Here is a 20,129-nt window from a genome sequence, read left to right as displayed (position 1 = left end):
TTCTTATCCTGTTTAACCGCTCTTATGGGGGCTTCTTGGTGGAGTAGTAATGAATTTCTACAGTTCACTTGTCTGCATAGAGGTCGTGCTGTGCCTGGCAGTAGTCTCCACTGCCCTTCAGAAACTCCATAAATGTGTGACCAAGAACACCACAGAACTGCTGTAAAAAGAGGAAAGGAAAACAAAAAGAAGTTACTTCTGTCATTTTTTTTTTTTTTTTTTTTTAATAAAAGACAGAGAGTTACTTGAAGACACTTTAATATCTATAACCAAAAAGGAGTCTCACTTGGAATGTTTTATGATATTGTACAACTAAGCTGTCCTCAAAGAAATTAGTGGTTTTTTTTTTTTTTTTTTAAAAGCCTAAACTCTGAAGTAATCTAAATGATTACTATTTGGACTTCAGGATTATATTAGCTAAAAATCAGAGTATACTTAGGTAATTTACACACACACACACACACACACACACACACACACACTTTTTTTTTTTTTAAAGTGCCATAAATGAGAGTGTTCTAACAGAACTTTTATTCTACAGTTGTATTTCTAGAAAAAGGCTACATCTAAGGGCATCCAGAAGAACGTGACTATAAGATTGTAAATCAATACAAGATTATCAGAAAGCACACGTTCATTGGAGATTAGGGCATCTTTGAAGTCGTATATTAACTTAGTCTGGTGTACAATACTGCCAATATTTGTCTTATATACTTTCCAGTTTACATAGAATTCACATCCTTTGCTTTATCCTTTAAACACAGAAGACTTGCTCCCATAACATATGACGTTTGAGTGCAAGCATCACCAATTCCAATTCAGTTGAGCCATCCTGAAACAGCATCTATTACATACAATATTCCAAATGGAAGTTTTCAATTTAAGTATGTAAGAAGGCACATGATCAATTAATTTTTCCAGAAATATATAATTTTAAAAGATAGGAAAATTAAAGCTGTCTAATAAAGAGTAATGTTTCAAGATGAATAGATGCATTTCAACAATAAAGGTGAAAGTCAGCCAGATTAGGAATCCACAAAGAGGTCTAAAACTGAAGCAAGGACTTCACGTTATGGATGTACACTAATCAGTTTTGTGGGTACATGCTGGATTTATGCCAGTATTGTTAATCACTAACACTTTCTTTACTGCCAAATCATTAAACAAAAAATCCCCCACACCACTGGTTTTACTAATTATAACAAAGCACAAGAGGTCTACTAAAGCAGCATTATTCCTGGCCACTATACTTGCTTTATGCTCTGAGGTAAAGATGCCCATGGTATACTGCATTGTTGGGCAGCAAAAAGTTGGTAAAGGTACCATGAATGCTGCTTTGAAGTAAATGAGTATTCATATACAGGCAGGGATACTTGAAAGATGTAGAAGTGTCCTTTAAAAAACTTTAGTTATTTCATGCTTAGTTTACAGTGGCATCTTACATTACAGGGATCCATTTTGTGCCCAACTACATCAACACTGCATGTAATATTTTGCATTATACCTATTTATGAAAGAGAAAAGTGGAAAGGAAGTACTTAGGGGGAGGCAAGAAAGTTGTTTAGCTCAAAAAGTAACTGTGTGGAGAGCCAGCCACAGACGACTATACTATCTAGAGGTGGATACAAAAACTGACTAATGTCTCATCAATATAATTTCTGGCTAGCAAAAATTCATCTGCAGATTCAGCAAGACTATAAAGTATTCATTAACCTTCTAGGATATAGTGGAGTTTAATCTCCTCAACCACAATAGTCAGGAACTCAGGATTTAATGACAGCTTATATACTGCAGAAATTGAGGGGGGAAGTCATATTGTCTAAGGTCAACAGATTTGAAGCCTTGATGGAATAGACGTTCTCTGGTTTAAACCGAGCCCTGACTTCAGTGATTATACACACCACATGACCTGCATGAGTTTTCAGATTTGCAGTTTGCCTCAGATCTGAGTGATATCAAATTAGTTTGTGCTGTTGGGGCAGGATCAGATTGATACCATATGATGCTAGCGGGCCAACAGAAAGCACATGGCATAGTGTTCCCACCCCCAAAGATGCAAAAGCCTTAAACATGGCTACTTAATACTGATGTGGCTTTTACTGCTGCTCTTCTGAGGGATGGAGCCAGATAGACTGTACTCTCCTGGCTAGGGTGAGAGAAGCCTATTACATCAGAGGAAGCAGTGAAGTTCATGTTGATGCAACTGCAATCTTTTCTCATCACTGCTAACCAGAGGAGCTCAATATGGAAACTAATTTCTTTAAATGGCATTGTACCATTAGATTATTTTGCCACACTATTTTAGATTTAGACAGGTTACATTTAGCTTCTAGAATGGATACTGAGAGCATTTGGAACTACCTGATTTGTATTAGTCATTTGGGAAACATCCATTTTATCAAACCTATGTATTACTAACCACACAGGATGTGCAGATGGTTTTATGCCCTGAGATTTTCTAGGACTATAGTTAGATGCTGACTAGCATTTACAATAGCTTTAAGTCCCCCTCCATTTTTGCAGTTGACAGCAGCCAGTTTATAACTCAAAACAAGCTACCACTGCATTAAGCCAATTTAGTTAAATTTCATTAGCGCTACATTTGGCAACAGACTTTAGCTGCATCAAGTTAGCATACAAAGTGAATCTAAAGTGCTGATCTATATATCTGGTATGTTTAACAGCAAAAAGTGATTGATTATCTGTAACACCCATCTAAATCTAAAACACAAGTTTCCACAATTTACTTGATTTGGTTACTTAACCCATGGATGTATAGAACAAGTTAATCTCTATATTCTTCAGCTAAACCACTGCCTAGCTCATCTCCTGTGTTCCGATCTTGACAATACCATTTTTATTTCTGGAATCCTCTATTACTGAGTTAGAAATAGAATGTTCTTAGATGTTGAAACAGCTAACTTGTATTCCAATTATCCTTTTAAATTAAAAAATTGATACAGCTTTCTGGGATAATACATAAAGTAGTGATGGTTCCCATCACCAGATATGTAAACCCATAATCAAATAAATGACTAGTGTGCCTATATATTATGTATTGTTTTATGACTGGATATACCAGACAACTCAAAGCTCATGAGGAAAATGCATAATACACACTGCTCTTAATGTCCAGGCAGTTTGACAGTGTCTATATACACATTGCTAATAAGTACTCTACTGAAAAAGCAACGATTCTATCTTAATGCTACAGTAACTGTTATAGTAATTGTAGATCCCACATGAGATGCGTATGTGCAAAAGATCAGAACGTTATAAAAAGCAGCATCCGCTGGTGGCTGCAACAATGACCTGCATAACTTTGTACTCCTCTTCCCCAAGGCATAAAGGGCAGATCCCCTCAATTCCCTTGTTAAATCCAAAGTCTCAGATGAGATGGGCTGATTGAAACAACATCCATCCGGAAAGTGGAACTGAGAAGCCTTGATAATTAATAACTAAAACAGTGATTGTAGCACTACCCTTCTGAACTGAGCATTAAGTACTGATGTTAAGTCAAGACCATAGTACTCGACAAAAGTCAAGTGTCACTATGTGTAGCTGCCTTACACATTTCAGATAGAGCTATGTTCCTAAAGCAGGCAGAGGATATAACTTGTGCTGTGAATCTGTAAGGAGAAGCTCAAGAGGAATTTGGGAGAAGATAGATATGCACTGTCTCATCCATTCTGATGTCCCCTGGGAGAAGATGGCTTGACCTTTTAAAGAAAAAGATGGTGTTGGAGAGAAGACCATCACCCGTCAAGGTAGTATATAAAAGCCCTTGAAATATCCAAAAAGTGTTGAGTTTCTCTTGTCCTGGAGCAGAATGCGGTTAAGGGAAGAAAACAGGTAAACTGATGGGACTGGTTCAAATGAAATTCCAAAACCACTTTCGGGAGGAGACTTCATCCTAATTTAACATGACTGTCTGTGAAACTGCATGCTTGGTGAGGGATGGAGGAAACCAAAGGAACATGGAGTGTGCAAGCCCTCGAAGCTGATGTGATGGTTCCTAATCCTGGGGAACATGGTGTATGGACAGCAATGAGTTACCTGAAAAGGGGACTCATTAAGATTTCATGCAGGCGCAGGACGCTGTCCTTGACTGGCAGGTATGCATGTAATAATCCCCTCAGAAATCTGGGTGAAGTAGATGGTGAAAAAAAATCAAGAGCGAACTGGTGAATGACATGCAGAGATTATTGCAAGGTGTGCTAAGATAGTTCAGAGTGTTTGAAATGCAGGATATTTGGTGTAAGAGTCTCCAATAGGTCACAATAATGCTTGGCTGGCCATATTGACCATCTTCCATTTCAAGGAGTAAGTTCTCTTTGTGGAAGTCTTCATAATTTGTAAGAGCAGTTCTTCCACCTGTAGCGAGCAGTCTCTGTCAGCAGTACTCAACCAGCCAAAATCCAGAATCTCAAAGATGCACGGACTGCAGGTATGGATGTAGTATCTGATCGTGGTTTTTTGATATTATATCTAAACAATCTTAAAGTTGGATGGGAGGCTTAACTGACTTCTGGAGGACTGATAGTTCTTTATCATGATTAATGTGACTTTGGTCTGGTCTACATTGCCAGCTGCCGTTGACAGGAGATAGGTAAGCTATGTACTGTAGCTTACGTACCTCCTGTTGACTTACTTACACTCCCTTACCATGGCGTCCCCACTAAGCTGTGGGGATGGGAAACGCCCTCTGGGATCGACTGAATGGGTCTCCATTGCCTGCTTAATTGATCCCGCTGCATCGATCTGTGCAGCTCCAGCATACCTTCTATTCCTTCTGATCTTGCATAATACCCTTAGAATGAGAGAAATCAGAGGGAGAGCTCAATAGACCAAGATATAAGCAAGGCATCTCGCAACAAATCCAAGCTCATGCTTCCCCTGGAAGCAACGATTAGGCATTTAGTATTGTTCTTGGTGGTGATCAGGTCTATCACAGGATGTTCCCCCCTACCCCTGCTCATGATGGAATGTTGGCTCTATAGTGGACTTCCATAGTGACCATTCCTGATTGCAGATGGACTGACTGATTAAGAAAATATGATCGACTGTTGCTGACCCAAGGGAGCTAGAAAGCTATGGCAATTATCCCATGTTGCTGACACCATGTCCATAGCTTGATGGTTTTTTGACAAAGGGGTAATGAATGCCTTTCTGCTTGTTTATGTAATACATTGCAAATGTGTTTTCTAAATTCTGGCCTGCTGAATTTTGTAGCATGGATTGGAATGGCATACAGGCTGAACTGATCGCTTGTAGTTATATGACATATACGTTGAGTCAAGTCCTTTTGAGATAAGGGGTAAATTCAGAAGAGTTATGCATTGTAATGCTAATTTTTAGGTGCCCTACTACTTAATAGAACTCATAGCCCTGAACTAGGCACCCAGGCTCCCAAGAAAATACCTGGGGAGAGTCAAGTGCCTTAAAAAAAACAAAAAAAAAAAAAAAAAAAAAAAACACGATTCACAGAAGCCTGCATGCTGAGAAGGGAGCCATCTAAGCTAGCCAACAGGAAGTGACAAGGAGAAGGGTGTGACCCAAGCTCCACTTCCTCACCACTCAGGAGTCACAGCCATGAACCTTTTCCTGGAGCTAGGTGCCCGAACCAGGTCAGCCTTTATACCCATCCTGTAGTCCCATGGTTAGTGCACTCACTGGGGTTATAGCAGAACCAGGATCAAATCCCCACTCTGCCTGATGTAGAGAAGGGCCTGAACACAGGGCTCCCACTTCCCAGGTAAGTACGATAACCCAGTGATCAGAACAGTCACTTGGGTGACTCAGGTTCTGGCCCTGCTCCAGTAAATGCTTAAGTATTTATACAAACTGGAACAGCTTCAACAGGAGAGGCTGAGAAACCCACTCCAGAATACCACATATCCCCATAGTTAGGGTATTTACCTGGGAGACATGGGTTCAAATGCGTGCTCCAGATCAGGCGGGGGGAACTGAAATCAGATCTGCCAGGTGCTGAATGAATGCTCTAAGCACTGAGCAACTGTGTACAAAGGCAAAGCACCACTTCTAATGAATGAATTCTGGGGTGGTCTCATTCTGCAGTAAGCAGACCCTGAGCATATGCCTATTGATCAGGCCCCTACAGATAAGGTGAATGCCTAGTTTGTGAAACCAGCTGAAGCTTAGACATGCATTAAGTAGCAGTGGATCTACTCACCAGCAGAAATTTAGACACCTAGGGAACTTTCCCAATGGAAATGTATGCACCTCTAGGGTTAGGCAGCAGCTGAGCAGTGGTTTTGTGAATTTCTGTAGAATCTAAATGTTGGATTTGGCATGCAAGTTCCCAGTATGAATCTAGTCTGATGTCATGTCTAGTCAGTGTCATCATGAAGGAAGGGTGGAGAAGGGTACCCTTAGTGAATGTTTTCTGGAACTGTAACAAGGAACAGGAAGCTAACAGTTCTAACTTGGTAGCTGGACAATATCACTACCAGGCGATCACAGCTGGTTATGGGGTCATGCTGTCAGCAGACAATAAGCGGGAACTGAACAATGCCACCGTGCCCTTTGTGCCCTCAGGAGGAGGGGCACAAGGAACCATGCCTGCACACCCAGTCCCAGACACCGCTGTTCAAAAGATTTCAATCTCACGTGCATGTGCCCAAAGAGTGGGATCCATACTGATGTAGCTGAAGAACAGATACTGTTCATGCTTTTCAATCATAAAAAAAATGACCTATTCCTTGGACAAAAACTTTTCCAATTGTAACTTCAAGCAGGAGGTTCCCAGTGTCTAGAACCCAACTTACTATATACTGGAAATGCTTCAAGGAGGAAGGATGTTCTTGTGGGTTACAGCATAGGACTAAACTGGGAGATTCATATAGGAAGTCTGGCAATCACCCAAGGCAAGTCATGTAACCTCACAAGTCCTCAGTTTCATTATCTGTAAAAATGCTTTCCTACTTCATAGGTACAAGGAAACTAAATTAATAGACATGCAAAAAAAATCTGCATATTTAGTTTGTTAGCATGTCATTCCCTCATGCACACAAGACTCGTGTCTAAGCAGATTCGGAGACACTCAGGAAAGTTAGTCCAAATTAACTGAAGATGTGAATTTAAAGTGGATTAGTTAAACTCCCATGTAACTTGTGAGGATGCTCTTATTCACCATTAAAGCAGCCTTAGTTCAGTTTCGCTTAATTAATTTCCAAAGCAAATTAAGGTCACATTAATTCTGAATAAGTGTCCCTATTGACGTTTAATTTGATTTAACTAATCCATTTTAAATTCACACCATCAGTTAATTAGGCAAACTTTCCTGAGTGCCCCCATGTAGTCTAGCCCTAATACTAAATCACACCTTCCTCCTAGTTCTCCAGTACTACAGTTCTCCTTTCTGCCTCCTCCAATTGTAAATTCTTCAGAGCAGGGACTGTTTCTTGGTCTTGTACAGTATTGTCTAAGCATAGTGCTGGCAAACAACAAGTCACTAGTATCCTGTTCATTTTAGTTAAGCATCTTCCATCCATTTGAAATTAAAATATGGTAGAGAGAGATGGGGATATATATATATTTGCAGATAAAGATTTACAGTTCATGAAATAGCAATATTCTGTTTCTTGAGATTTAAAAAAAACAATATTTGATAGTAAAAAAAATCATCTTATTTCATTGCTGCTAAATTAATATATCTGCATGTTTGAATACATACACAAGGAGAATTATGAGTACCATCACCCCTTAGCAACATGGGTTGCATACGTAACATGTAATTAATTAAATCTTAACTAAGATTTGTATTGCTGATATAACAGGATAATCTGCCACTCTAGTTTAGAATTCAGTAATAGCCAGGGAAAAAAAGGTTTCCAGATATTCAGAGAAATGAACTATTTTGTCAAGAGCCTGTAGCTGAAGCTCATTTGGAAGAGGAACAGATTTTGTTTATTTGGGGTCTGTGGGTCAGAATGCAAATTCAGTATTCCCTACACAACTCCATCCATAGAAGATCTCCTATTGACGTAAGAGTGAGACAGCACAGACACCAAAGAGAAAACAGAGCTTTTGTTTTACAACTAATTTTTATCTATTTAGCATTTTGACACATTCAGTATCACAGAAAACACACTGTTATCTGGACTACTGCTGTTTCTGCCCGTGGTTTTGCTAGCCCCCTCTTCTGTCATTGTGTATCTTCTATTTCCTTCCCTCCCAAGCTTTTTGCCATTCCATCTGCTAAAGGAATCAGGAATGGAATAATGAATGTTGACACTTAAGTGTCATCATTGGGCTTCTGAGTTGACAGCCCTATGAGATTAATAGGTGAGACAGGTAGAATTCAGACTGCTGAGTCATTGTTTCAGACAGTCTGCAGACTCAGGTAGACATCATAGCATCAGAAGGCTCCCTCTGGAGCCATGAAAGCTCCGAACACTTTAAAAAAGTTAAGAGTCCTAATGTGTGTCACATAAGTCAGATGATATTTGACCACCTGTACTGTTTGTTAAAAAAGAGACTGGATAACATCAGTTTCCGTGTGCAGTGTGCACAAAACATCACTGCTTTGACTTTCAAAGATTACCATGTGCTAGTTGCTTAGCTTTGATGAGCACGCCAGAAAATGTTGCCCTCCTCCAAGTACTCCCTTCACCCACTTTCCCTCTTGTTTAAGCAGTGATGATACTTGGTGTCTTATCAGAAGTCTTAATTAATACCCTTGCAAAGTAGTGCCTGTTAAAATATTCTCCATTTTACTGATGAGGAAACTGAAGCAGAAAGGTTAACTGACTCAGTCACAGCAGAGAGAAAGCTCCTGATACTAATCTTGTGATTTACTCACAAGACAACTCTCCTTAGACATACCAGAGGCAACTACAAAAAGCAGTCTCAGTCAAGTTACCAGGATACATTCATAGTAGCTGTATGGGGAACACTGTGCAGCAAGTTAGACTAGACGATCATAATGATCCCTTATGACCTTAAAGTCTGACCCTAAGTCATCAAGCATTTTTGAATCTGCAAAAAAAGCTACTGGAAGTTGACAACTCACTTATTTACATAAGTATATTAATACACGTTTTAAAATAAGGCAATCACGACTGGCGTCCCCACTCAAAGCAAAGGAATACAAACAACAAAGGGTTTCCAAAGATCCGGTCGGAAGCAGACTCACTAGACACTGCAACAAAGAAGCAGGCCTCATATTTCTTGGACAAAGGAGTCCTACACGAGGTGTCAGTGGCTCTGGTTTCTCAGCCTGACGCAGGTAACAAAGGCAGTCTCTCGGCGGTCCTGAGCGGGGCCATCCCCGCTGCTCACAGACCACGAGTGACTGACCCGCGCCACAGCTCAATCGTGACTTTCCAGCGCGGCTCCCCCTCCCGCGTGCGGTGAGTCACTTTCCAGCCCCCTCGGCTCCCTGCGACACCGCCCGCCCGGCCAGCGGACGCCCACGCACAGACCTCGGACACGCCGAGGCTTGTCTCGGCGCTTTCCCAGCCCGGATGAATGTGAAACCCCGGCCGTTCACCCCGCCCCCGGCACAGGTCCCCGCTCCAGCCGCACCTACAGCGGGCTGCCGGGCCATCAGGCGCCCGGCCAGCTCTCGCCGAATGAAGTGCGCAGGCCGGGAAAGCGCCGAGCCGATTCCGGGCTTCAATTACGGACACGGAGCCATTTTGTCACCCGGGACCCCCATCTCCGAGCCCCGGCGGGGACCGGCCGCCTCCCGAGGCTGCGGGGCGTTGGGCTCGGCCGTTCCTCGGGGCACGGAGGAGGAGCAGCGGCTAGTAGCCAGGCACCGAGGGGAGGCGGGCGGGCGGGGCCGGCTGCAGCCGAGCTCACAAAGCGGCTTTGTGTCGAGCCGCCTCCTCGCCCGGGAAGGGAGCGGGGGGAGGGGGCGGGGAGCGCGGGGGAGACCCGGGACTCCACCATCCCCCCTCTTCCGCTGCCGGGCCGGCCCCCGCCGCTACTCCCCGCCGGCAAGGAGCCGCAGCCGGGCGCGGCAAGGAGCCGCCCGGAGCTGGCAGAACAAAGAGCCAACATGGAGGCGGCGAGAAGGGGCGAGGCGCGGGCGGCCCCGGAGGCGAGAGCCGGGCCCACGGGGCAGCCAGCGCGGCACACTTGGGAGAGGGAGGCCGCCCGCAGGGGAGGGAGTGGTGGGGCCGGTACTCACAGGAATATGGTTACTCATTGAAGACTGTAGCCTGATCATACAGCCGGGGTGCGGGCGCCACCGCCGGGGGCAGGAGGAGCAGAACCAGGAGAAAGTGGAGGCGCTGGAGGCCGCGGAGCTGCCGGAGGGGGTGCAGCGGCGGAGCGGGGCTGGACCATACAGCTGCGACGGCGGCAGCAAGCGGGCGGCTCTGCGGAGAGCGCGGTGCCAACGCGGACCAAGCTGCACCGGAGGGGAGGGGAGGGACGCGCCGCCTTCCCCCGCCCAGGCGTCCCAGTGACCCCCACACTGCTCCGTGACGAGCGCCGCCCGCCACCAATCAGAGCCCTGGCTCGGGCGCCGCGGGGCGGGGCCTGAAATGGGAAGGCGGGGGCGGGAGGGTGTCGAGAGGCGGAGGCAGCCGGTGAGAACCGGTTAGTGAATGAGCAAGTGGTGGCCGGGTTGGGGGGAGGGGGAGACGGAGCTGGAGGGGCGGGGCCGAGGGGGCGGGAGTGGGGATAGGACAGGGGGCCGCGGAGGGGCGGGAACTGGGCGCCCAAGAATTTCCCAATTTGCCTCACTGGGTCGGAGCAGAGAACTGCTGCTGGAGCTTGCAGTGCCTTGTCCTCTGTACCTCGGACTGGCCAGCACTGGCTGCTCCAGTCCAGGACAAGAGGAAAGTGCGATGAAGCCTCTAGTGGCCTAACTTGCCAATTGCGCATCACCCCCCACCCCCACTCATTAGTGGTCTTCCTTTAGAGCCCGTCTAAAAATAGCCCCAGCCTGTGTAATGTACCCGAGGCTGGGTGCCTGGAGCGGGGGGCACCTCGGGCAGGGAACAGTGGAAGGACTGGGGGGAAGCTGCGCAGGGAAATGGTGGAGGGACTGGGTGACCAAGAGGTCAGTTTACTTTGATGCCTTTTGAACAAGAAAGGAGTAGTGCAGTCCCGGGGCATCCCCCTGGGTGCCAGAGCCCTGATCTTTTTAAGAAGCTGAATGTGAATAAGCGCAGATTTGTAGGTCGGAGGAGAGGACCTTGCATTTCCATAGCTCTTTACTCCTGGAGGACCCCAAAAGCCACTTTACAAATGTAATGAATTAATACACTATACACAGAGATGGCTTCATACAGCACCGAAAAGCGGCCAGCTCTTGAGTGAAATGTGACTTGGGGGAAATACCTTTAGAGAGACAAGGTGGGTGAAGTGATATATTTTAATGGACTGAATTTGGCATCATGAAATCATGTTACTGTAAATAGAGGAATGTGCAGCACAATCCCTAGCACCCACCAGGGGAAACACCTTAACATAGCTATATGCCTGTCAGCTGCACCTTTATAAATAATTGCCTATTTCAGCTTCATGGTTGCTTTCCATATTGTTCCAGATAAAACTAGTTCATTCCTTCCTCATCTGTAATATGAAGGTGTGATCTGCATAGATTAGTTCCCCGCATCCATGAGGCTTCATTTTGGACTAAGAAACTAGACTGCTCAGATGTGTACTTAAAACTCAGTATTTTCCAAGGACAACTCATTTGGTTTTTTTAATTTCCCTCTGTTGCACTATCACCTGTGAAGCTCTACCAGTGAGAGCATTAGTATAAAGAAGGCTTCAGATGCCCTTGGCACTTTAACAACTGTGTCTTATAGACCTGTTCAGAACTGGGTTAGACAATGGGATGATTAAAAGGCTACTTGAAGCACTCTCCCCACTGTTGCCACTCCACTGGTGACAGTAACAGTGGAAAATTTTAGGGCTTAAAACTTAAAACCCTTAAAACTTACAGCAGCACAGCTGTATCAGTACAGTGCTTGTATAGCCGCATTATATCGATGGGACAGAGCTCTCCCACCAACATAATGAAACCACCTAAAACAGGTGTATTGGTACAGCATTTGTATAGTCGCATTATGTCGATGGGAGAGAGCTCTCCCACCAACATCATAAAACCAAAAGATCATCTCCTGCTAACATAGCACTAGCTACACAAGCTAATGCCGACAAAACTTACGTTGCACAGGGCTGTGTTTTTTGACACCCTTGAGTGGCAGAAGTTTTGCCGGCATAAGTGCTAGTATAGACAAGGCCTTAGGGAAAAAAAATTGGAATAGACACAATCTCTCCATATCTTGGATAAAAGTCTGGGGAATTTCTTCAGGGAAGGTCTTGAGAAGGATTAAATAGGCCCTTTATCTGCTTTAACCTAAGCTGTTTTTCCTCTAACGATGCAGACTTTTGTTTACTGTTTTCACTGCACATTAAACTGATCAGGGTTTTGGGGATCGAGTTACTTTCTTCTTTAGGCCTTGCCTACACTACAAAATTACTTCGGTATAACTACATCACTGAGGGGTGTGAATAATCCACACCACTGAACAACGTAGTTATAGCGACCTGAGCGCCAGTGTAGACAGTGCTATGTTGGCAGTAGAGCTTCTCCTGCCAACACTACTGCCACTTGCGGAGGTGGAGTTATTAAGATGATGGGCAAGCTCTCTCCTGTTGGTTTAGGGCGTCTTCAGACAAACTTCAGACAAGCCAATGTAAATTTTTAATGTAGACCTGTCCTTAGTATGTTGCAGCACCCTTACTGTATTATAGTAGCTTTTACTATAAGTAAGAGTCACAAACACAGAACAAAAAGACAGCCCATAGACTTTAGCCTTCTGGGAAAAGATGGGTGGTGCAATTTTTAAAATGAATTATTATTTATGTATTATTCATGTTAGAGTAGCATCTGGAGGCTCCAGTCAGGATGGGGTCACATTAGTGGCATACCATGGGTCTCTGGCATCCAGGGGCCAATGCTTGCATTTGTGTGCCCGTCGTCCCCCCCCCCCCCCCCGGAGCAGGCAGTCCATCACTGAGTTGGCCCGCTTGGGAAACCCCACCCCCCAGGGAGGAATTCCAGCCATGAGTGAGGCGCCCTCCCCCCGGGTGGAGCGCCTCCGGCTGCGCTGCCGGTGGCTGGAGTTTGCATGAAGGAGGCTATGAGTGCCTCCCATAGAACTCTGAAGGGCCCGGCCAGCGCCCCCCTCCAGGCTGGCACCCAGGGGCCATGGCTCCCTCCTGCCCCCCCCCCCATGAGTGCACCACTGGGTCACATTGTACTATGCACTACATAAAGAGACAGCAACAATCTGTGTTCCAAGTCATGTACAATCTGAGACCTTGTCTACACTTAAAAGTTTGATTGGCATAGCTACAATGCTCAGGTTTGTGAAAAATTCACTCTCTTGACAGCTGTAACTCTGCCAACCTAACCCCCAGTATAGATATGGCCTCCAAATGCTTCTATCACTAACTACCTTTGTGCCTGGAGGTGGATTATCTGCAATGATGGGAAAACCCCTGCCATCAATGCAGGAAGCATCTAATTGCTTTTTTAAAATTAATTAATTAAAAACATCTCAGCTATACCTTACTGCTCCTCAGCCTATACTTTTTGTTGGTGTTGCAGAAGAGGTGTTATCTTGGAGAGATTTGAATTAGAAGACAGTTGGCAGAGTTCATTTCATGCATATGCATAGCATAGAGGAAGGTACAAAGATACTTTTGGGAGAAGGACATGAATGATCACAGCTAATATAATTTATTGAACAGAGCCGGTATAGGAGGGGTGACAAAAAAAGAAATACAGGAGATAAGTAAAGAGGGGCAGGGCTCTGAAGAGACTTGCAGGTGAAAAGAGAGAGCCAACAGAGAGATTTAGAAGAGGGTGACATGGCTGGAGTGAGGAAGAACCTTTGCAGCTGCCTTTAAATGAACTGGAATGGAGAGGATATGGATATGAGAAAGGGCAGTGAGAAGGAAGGTATAGTTACAATATTCACAGACAGGAGACGATGAAGGCCTGGACAAAGTTTTCATTAGCTCTTAGAGACATTATGACACAAAAAGTGACAACATTTAGACATAGCAGGGATGTGGAGTCAAAGAGTCAGGAATCATTGATGATGCCCAGGTTATAGGTCTCAGCTACAGAGGACATAGTGAGACATCTAACAGCAATAGAGCTGGGGTGGGAAAGAGACAGGACTGGGATAGAGATAGATTGGAAGGGATGGAGCATAAAGGGTCTTGCTTGAGTGGAAGAGAAGAAGAAGGTCTATGATCCCTATAGTATATATTCTGACAGAACCTTGAATGGAACCAATATTCCTGAGTCTCACCATTCCTCTGCTGTCAGCAAATATCAGTGAAACCCATTGGCAAAATGTGTGTCCTGTCCCCATCTAATGGTAGTCCACATACATAACAACAACCTACAATTGGTATTATTGTCAGCTCAAGTGGCAGAGGTTTTTTTCTCTGGATCCAAATCTGTTTATGATCCGTGGGGGTGGGGGGAGCAATATAATTCCATATGGAATTTTTTTTCCAGTTTTATTTTTAAAATCTAGGAAAATGTATACACATAAAAACATATTACAAGGATATTTAGGTTGCAAAGCCAAGTACTCAAAAGTTAGGAAATACTGTAGTACTTTATGATGTAAGTTTTCCCATTGAAGCAAGTGAGACTACTCAAATAGTAAGGGTTTCAGAGAGTCAGGGTATCATAATCTGCTCCAAAGTTACTAATTAATTTATGTAATTCAAGAACAAACTAGAAATAAATATTTATTCAGTTCTCCCTAGTTGTCAAAAAAGTCAAGAGGAGTTTTGTCACAGTAAGAAATGCTATAGAGAGCTCATTAAGGGGACACTGTCATCCTACACAATCATATTGACATCTTATTTTTTTTCTCGTGTTGTAAAAAGCATCACCTAAAATTAGTATAATTGTAAAGACTGAAAAAAATTAAGAAATATTTTTAATATGTTCATCTTTTATAGCCCTTTGTGTACACTCAGTTTCCTCTGTATAGTCAGTTGCCTTTGTCATTGATGTGAGTCTGTCACATAGTAACAGGGGGAAAAGATCAGTTTATAAAAAATAGGAAAATGTGATTCTAAATCACAAATAAATATTACCACAGTGAAACAGGGACAGGTATGCTATCTGAATCTACTTCAAACTCTTTTTTTTCTTTTTAAAAATTGATGAGATTTCAAGTTATTATCCCTTTCACAGCCTCAGCTAAACCACGTTAGAGTGAAGAGGTTAGAAAATTCAAAAGAACACTGTGGGCCAGATGTTACGCTAATTTATACCTGTATTAATCTAGGGTCACTCTTTTGAAGTTAATGGAGATATAATTCTCTAGACTGTAAACAAAATGGCCAGATTCTGCTCTCATTCACAGCAGTGTCAAATTAATTGTATACTCATCACTGTGTTCCCTGTGTGGAATTAACACATAACTTAAAAGTTGGCTGAGGAGATATCTAGCCTGCTGTTGTTAATTTTTAATAAATCGTGGGATACTAGTTCTGCAGGAATTGGTATTAGGCCCTATTCAACAGTGATCTGGAAGTAGATATAAAAATCACAGCTGATAAAGTTTGTATGTGATCCAAAGATTGGTGGAGTGGTAAATAATGAGGAGGACAGGGTAGTCATTCAGAGTGATTTGAATTGATTGGTAACCTGGACCCATTTAAACAAAACATGCTTTTAATATGCCAAACGCAAAGTTATATATCTAGGAGCAAGGAATGCAGGCCATACCTACAGAATACAGGGCTGTATCCTGGAAACCGGTGACTGAACAGGATCTAAGGTTTATAGTGGACAAGCAACTGAACACAAGCTTCCAGTGCAATCCTCAGGCACAAAGGGCTAATGCAATCCTTAGATGTATGGAATAATGAGTAGTGGGAGGGAGGTTATTTTACTTCTGTATTTGGCATTGGTGAGTCTGACACTGGAATACTACATCAGTACAGCTGTGCTGCTGTAGGAGCGCTTGTGTAGCATAAATAAGTGGTGGTAGCTATGTCAAGTGGGAGAGCATCTCCCACCTACATAGCACTGTCCACACTAACGCTTATGTCGGCAAAACTAATGTTGCTCAGGGGATGTTTTTTTTCACACCCCTAAGAAAGTTTTGCCAGCATAAGTGCTAGTGTAAACAAGGTCAGAAAGAAGATTGAGAGGTGACTTGATTACTGCATATAACTTCACGTGAAGAAAAAGAGGGTATTAAAGAGCTTTTAATCTTTTACCGATGGCTTTTACGAATGTTTTATATAGTGACCTTAAGATAATCGATTCTAAATCTAGCTTTTATGACAAATATTTAGATTCTTTTGATGATCCATATTTAATAGAATTTAATAATCTTAATAATAATAATACCAATTTTAATAATTTACAACATGATTCTATGGAAAATAGAAGAAATATTTTAGGAGATAATTTTAATACAAATTTTATGAATACAGCTAGTTTTAAAGAGAGTAGTTCATTTAAAGAGGGAATATTTTATTTAGAATATCCCGTAGATTGTTTTAATTGCCCTATATGTTCACAAATTTTAGCTAGTTTCGGTAAATGGGCGAAGCATATAAATAATGTACATAAAAGCACTTCAATAAGAGTTATTTACAAAAAATGTGGTAAATATTCGCAGTTCCATAACATAGCTTGCCACTACCCCAAGTGCAGGCCCAAGGAGGTGGATAACTCAGAGAGAAGAAGTATGCCTGCACTGTCTGTGGGTCTGCCTTCTACACTCGCTCGGGGCGGAGTCAACACATCAGACATAGGCATCCTGCGGTGAGGAATGAGGAAAGAAAGGAAGCTAGAGTGGTTGGGAAAACAAGTCGCTCTCGGGTATGGACAAGGGAGGAAATTGAATTATTGATTCAGCTTGAAATAAAATATGCAGGGATTAGAAATATTAATAAGTGTATAGAAAGTGAATTAAAAACAAAAACAAATAAGCAAATATCAGATAAGAGGAGGGACCTGGCCAAGAATAAGGTTAAAAAGGATGAAGATTCTATGGTTTTATGGGAAGAGGGCGGGATGGGAGATATTTTAGAAGATATTCCCCCACGTGAGAAAATTAAACCTTTAAAAGATAAAATTTTAATTGATAGGTTTTTAACAGGAGTTAGGTGTAATGGGGCTCGTATTTTAGAGAAATTGGATTTTATTGAACAGCAATTAAATGCTTCTGCCACTGTAGCAGAAGATTGGGGATTATTTGAGGAATTATGTAAATTGTTGATGAACTCTCCTCATGAAGATGTAGAGAATTTGGAAAATAATAAAGAAAATAATATACAGAATGATAATGGGAAACAAGGAAGAAAAGTGGGTAAGCCTCCTGATAAACATAATAGAAATAGAAAATATGCTGGGAGAAAAGCTAAATTTAGATTCTATCAAACCCTCTTTGAAAAAGATAAGAAAAGGTTGGCTAGGATCATTATGGGAGAACCTGATAAAGCGACATGTAAGATAGCAGTTAAGGAGATTGAAACCTATTATAAAGAAATTTTGGGTAGAGAAGGACATGGGAATACCAGAGGATGGCCAAAAGTAAAAGAAGTGGTAGATAATGAAATTTTAAATTGGCCTTTATCAATTGATGAAATTAGAGAAGCCTTAAGAGAGATTGATAATAGTAGTGCTCCTGGACCAGATGGAATTAAGGTTAAGGATTTATGGGATATTTATAATTTAGACAGTAGGATTTTAGTAAGGATTTTTAATATTTGGTTTTTAAATAGACAGATTCCAGAGTGTTTTAAAGGCAATCGTACAATCCTAATTCCTAAAGTCAAGGATCTACAAGAGTTGAAAAAAATATCATCTTGGAGGCCATTGACTATTGGTTCGATTTGGATTAGGTTGTATACAAAAATTTTAGCTAAAAGATTATCAAGTGCTGTTAAATTATGCCCCAGACAAAAAGGTTTTATCGCAGCCTCTGGCTGTGAGAAAAATATATCGATTTTAGAAAAGTTAATTAAAGGGGCCAAGAAAAATAAATACGAAATAGCTGTTGTTTTTATTGATCTTGCTAAGGCATTTGATTCGGTTGGCCATGGTCACATTTTAAAGGGGTTAAAGAGATTTGGGATATCAGAGAGTTTTATTGATATTGTAAAGGATTTGTATACAGATTGCTACACTGAAATTAGTGTTGGTGAGGATAAGACAGAACCTATTTTAATTAAGAGTGGAGTTAAGCAAGGTGACCCGCTCTCCCCTATTTTATTTAATATAGCCATGGACCCTCTTTTATATAAATTGGAAGATGAAGGAGATGGTTTTATAATGCAGGGTAGAAAGATAACTTCATTGGCCTTTGCCGACGATATCACTATATTAAGTAGGTCCTATAAGGGAATGGTTAAGAATTTAAAAATTCTTAATCAGTTTTGTAAAAATTCAAGTTTAAAAGTAAATGTTAAAAAGACAAAGGGCTTTCATATTTTCCCAAGCATGGGAACATATGTTATCAACCCAAAAGATAAATGGGGATTAGGTGATGAATTAATTGATTATATTCAACCTGGTGAGTCTGAAAGATATCTAGGTGCAAGAATAGATCCATGGGTGGGAGTGGCTAATAATTCCCCTAAGGAAAAATTAATTGATTGGTGTGAACGTTTATGTAAGGCTCCGTTAAAACCTGCGCAGAAATTGATAATTTTAAAAGTTTACATTTTAACGAGAGTTTTTTATGAATTACTTTTAATCGAGCCGCCACTTTATATGTTAAATGAATTAGATGTTTTAGTTAGGAACACTCTTAAAAAGATTTTACATCTTCCCCAGTGTATATCTGACGGGCTATTCTATGCTAGAACTAGAGATGGGGGTTTAGCAGTTACAAAATTTAGTACCCAAATTCCAAACATGTTAATTCGTAAATGGAGGAGACATATTGTCTCCAAAGAGGATTGGATAGATTTCTCGTTTTTATATGCTGGGGAAAATTTAGTGGAGAAAATTTTAATATATAGTGCTAAAACGGCTAATCCTAAAACGTGGAGAGATGAAGAGTTTTTAAAATGGAGTAATTTAAGATGTCAGGGAATTGGTATTAAATATTTTAAAAATGATTGTATTAGTAATTCGTTTTTAAAATATCCTTGCTTGGCCAGGTCCTCCTCTCTGATTGCGGCATTGCAAACGAGAGCGAATGTTTTTCCCACCAGGGAAGCTCTAGCAAGAGGACGGAAGATGGAGGAAGGGTTATGTAGATGGTGTGGTAAGGTCAAAGAGACAATTCCTCATATCTCTGGTCAGTGCATAAAAATGAAAGAAGCAAGAATTAAAAGACATAATAGAATAGTTAAAGCACTAATTGATAAAGTAGGAAATAAAGGATGTAAAATTTGGATTGAACCTTACCTTCATAATAAAGAAGGGAAGTTGAGAAAACCTGACCTCATTATTGAAAAGGAAGGAGTGGTAGCCGTTGTGGATGTCACAGTTAGATGGGAAGACAACGCTGACAGTGTGGAGGCAGCCCACATTGAGAAGGAGGCATACTACTCTGAGTTGGAGGAGGAGGTGCTGCAGCTCACTGGTGGGAAGATCATCCACTTCTTTGGATTTGTGGTTGGGGCGAGAGGTAAATGGAGTGAAAGAAATGATGAAATTTTTAAAATTTTAGGTATTGATAAATTTAAAAGTTTTAAAGAATGTGTGTGCAGACTTGCTATGTATGCTACAACGGATATGTTGGCTCTTTTTAGCAATAAACAGTGAACCCGAACATTCATTTCGTGTATCCTGTGGATTTTAGATATATATTTTAGATATAGATATATTTATTCTCCATATTTTAAATTTTATTAATGGGCTTAATTTTCATACTATTGACCTGTTGACTATGTTTAACTGTCCTTTCATGTAATTTAATTTAATTTTAAAATTAATTGAATAATAAATATTATAGGTTAGATCTTGATTTTAGATTATCTTAGCTACTGAATACTAGATTGGACGGCGGACTGGCCGCATAGTAACCAGGAAAGGGCAGGTATTTACGCCTGTACAAAAATAGTGGAGAGGCATGACAAAAACCAATGGCTGGAAGCTGAAGCAAACAAATTCAAATGAGCAATAAGGCACT

The 20,129-nt window shown here is 41.8% G+C and overlaps 1 protein-coding gene across 2 annotated transcripts; it reads right to left on the bottom strand.

Annotated features, from left to right (window-relative positions):
• Nucleotides 1-18: 18 nt before the first annotated feature.
• On the bottom strand, nucleotides 19-10,430 carry LOC137164618 (uncharacterized). Of its 2 annotated transcripts, none has more exons than XM_067565522.1 (2): nucleotides 10,160-10,430; nucleotides 19-157 (listed from the first exon to the last, which is right to left on the bottom strand). In XM_067565522.1, exons 1-2 carry the CDS (start codon nucleotides 10,196-10,198, stop codon nucleotides 65-67), a joined length of 132 nt encoding a protein of 43 aa, XP_067421623.1. In that variant the 5' UTR covers nucleotides 10,199-10,430; the 3' UTR covers nucleotides 19-64. The 2 variants fall into 2 exon arrangements, with proteins under 2 accessions (XP_067421623.1, XP_067421622.1); XM_067565521.1 differs by having other exon boundaries at nucleotides 21-160.
• Nucleotides 10,431-20,129: the final 9,699 nt, after the last annotated feature.

This window comes from Emydura macquarii, unplaced genomic scaffold, assembly GCF_026122565.2.
Source record: "Emydura macquarii macquarii isolate MOO-44397 ecotype Brisbane River unplaced genomic scaffold, CSIRO-AGI_Emac_v2 contig_2680, whole genome shotgun sequence".
In the NCBI taxonomy this organism is placed as follows: domain Eukaryota; kingdom Metazoa; phylum Chordata; order Testudines; family Chelidae; genus Emydura; species Emydura macquarii.
Note: the sequence above shows the minus strand (reverse complement) of the source record. Positions and strands in the feature narration are given on the sequence as shown.

Excerpts from the sequence above, each read along its gene's own strand:
- LOC137164618 (XM_067565521.1), bottom strand. The coding sequence starts at position 10,198 with ATGATCAGGCTACAGTCTTCAATGAGTAACCATATTCCT. Across the intron at positions 161-10,159 it reads CAATGAGTAACCATATTCCT|CAGTTCTGTGGTGTTCTTGG; the intron begins GTGAGTACCGGC and ends CTCTTTTTACAG.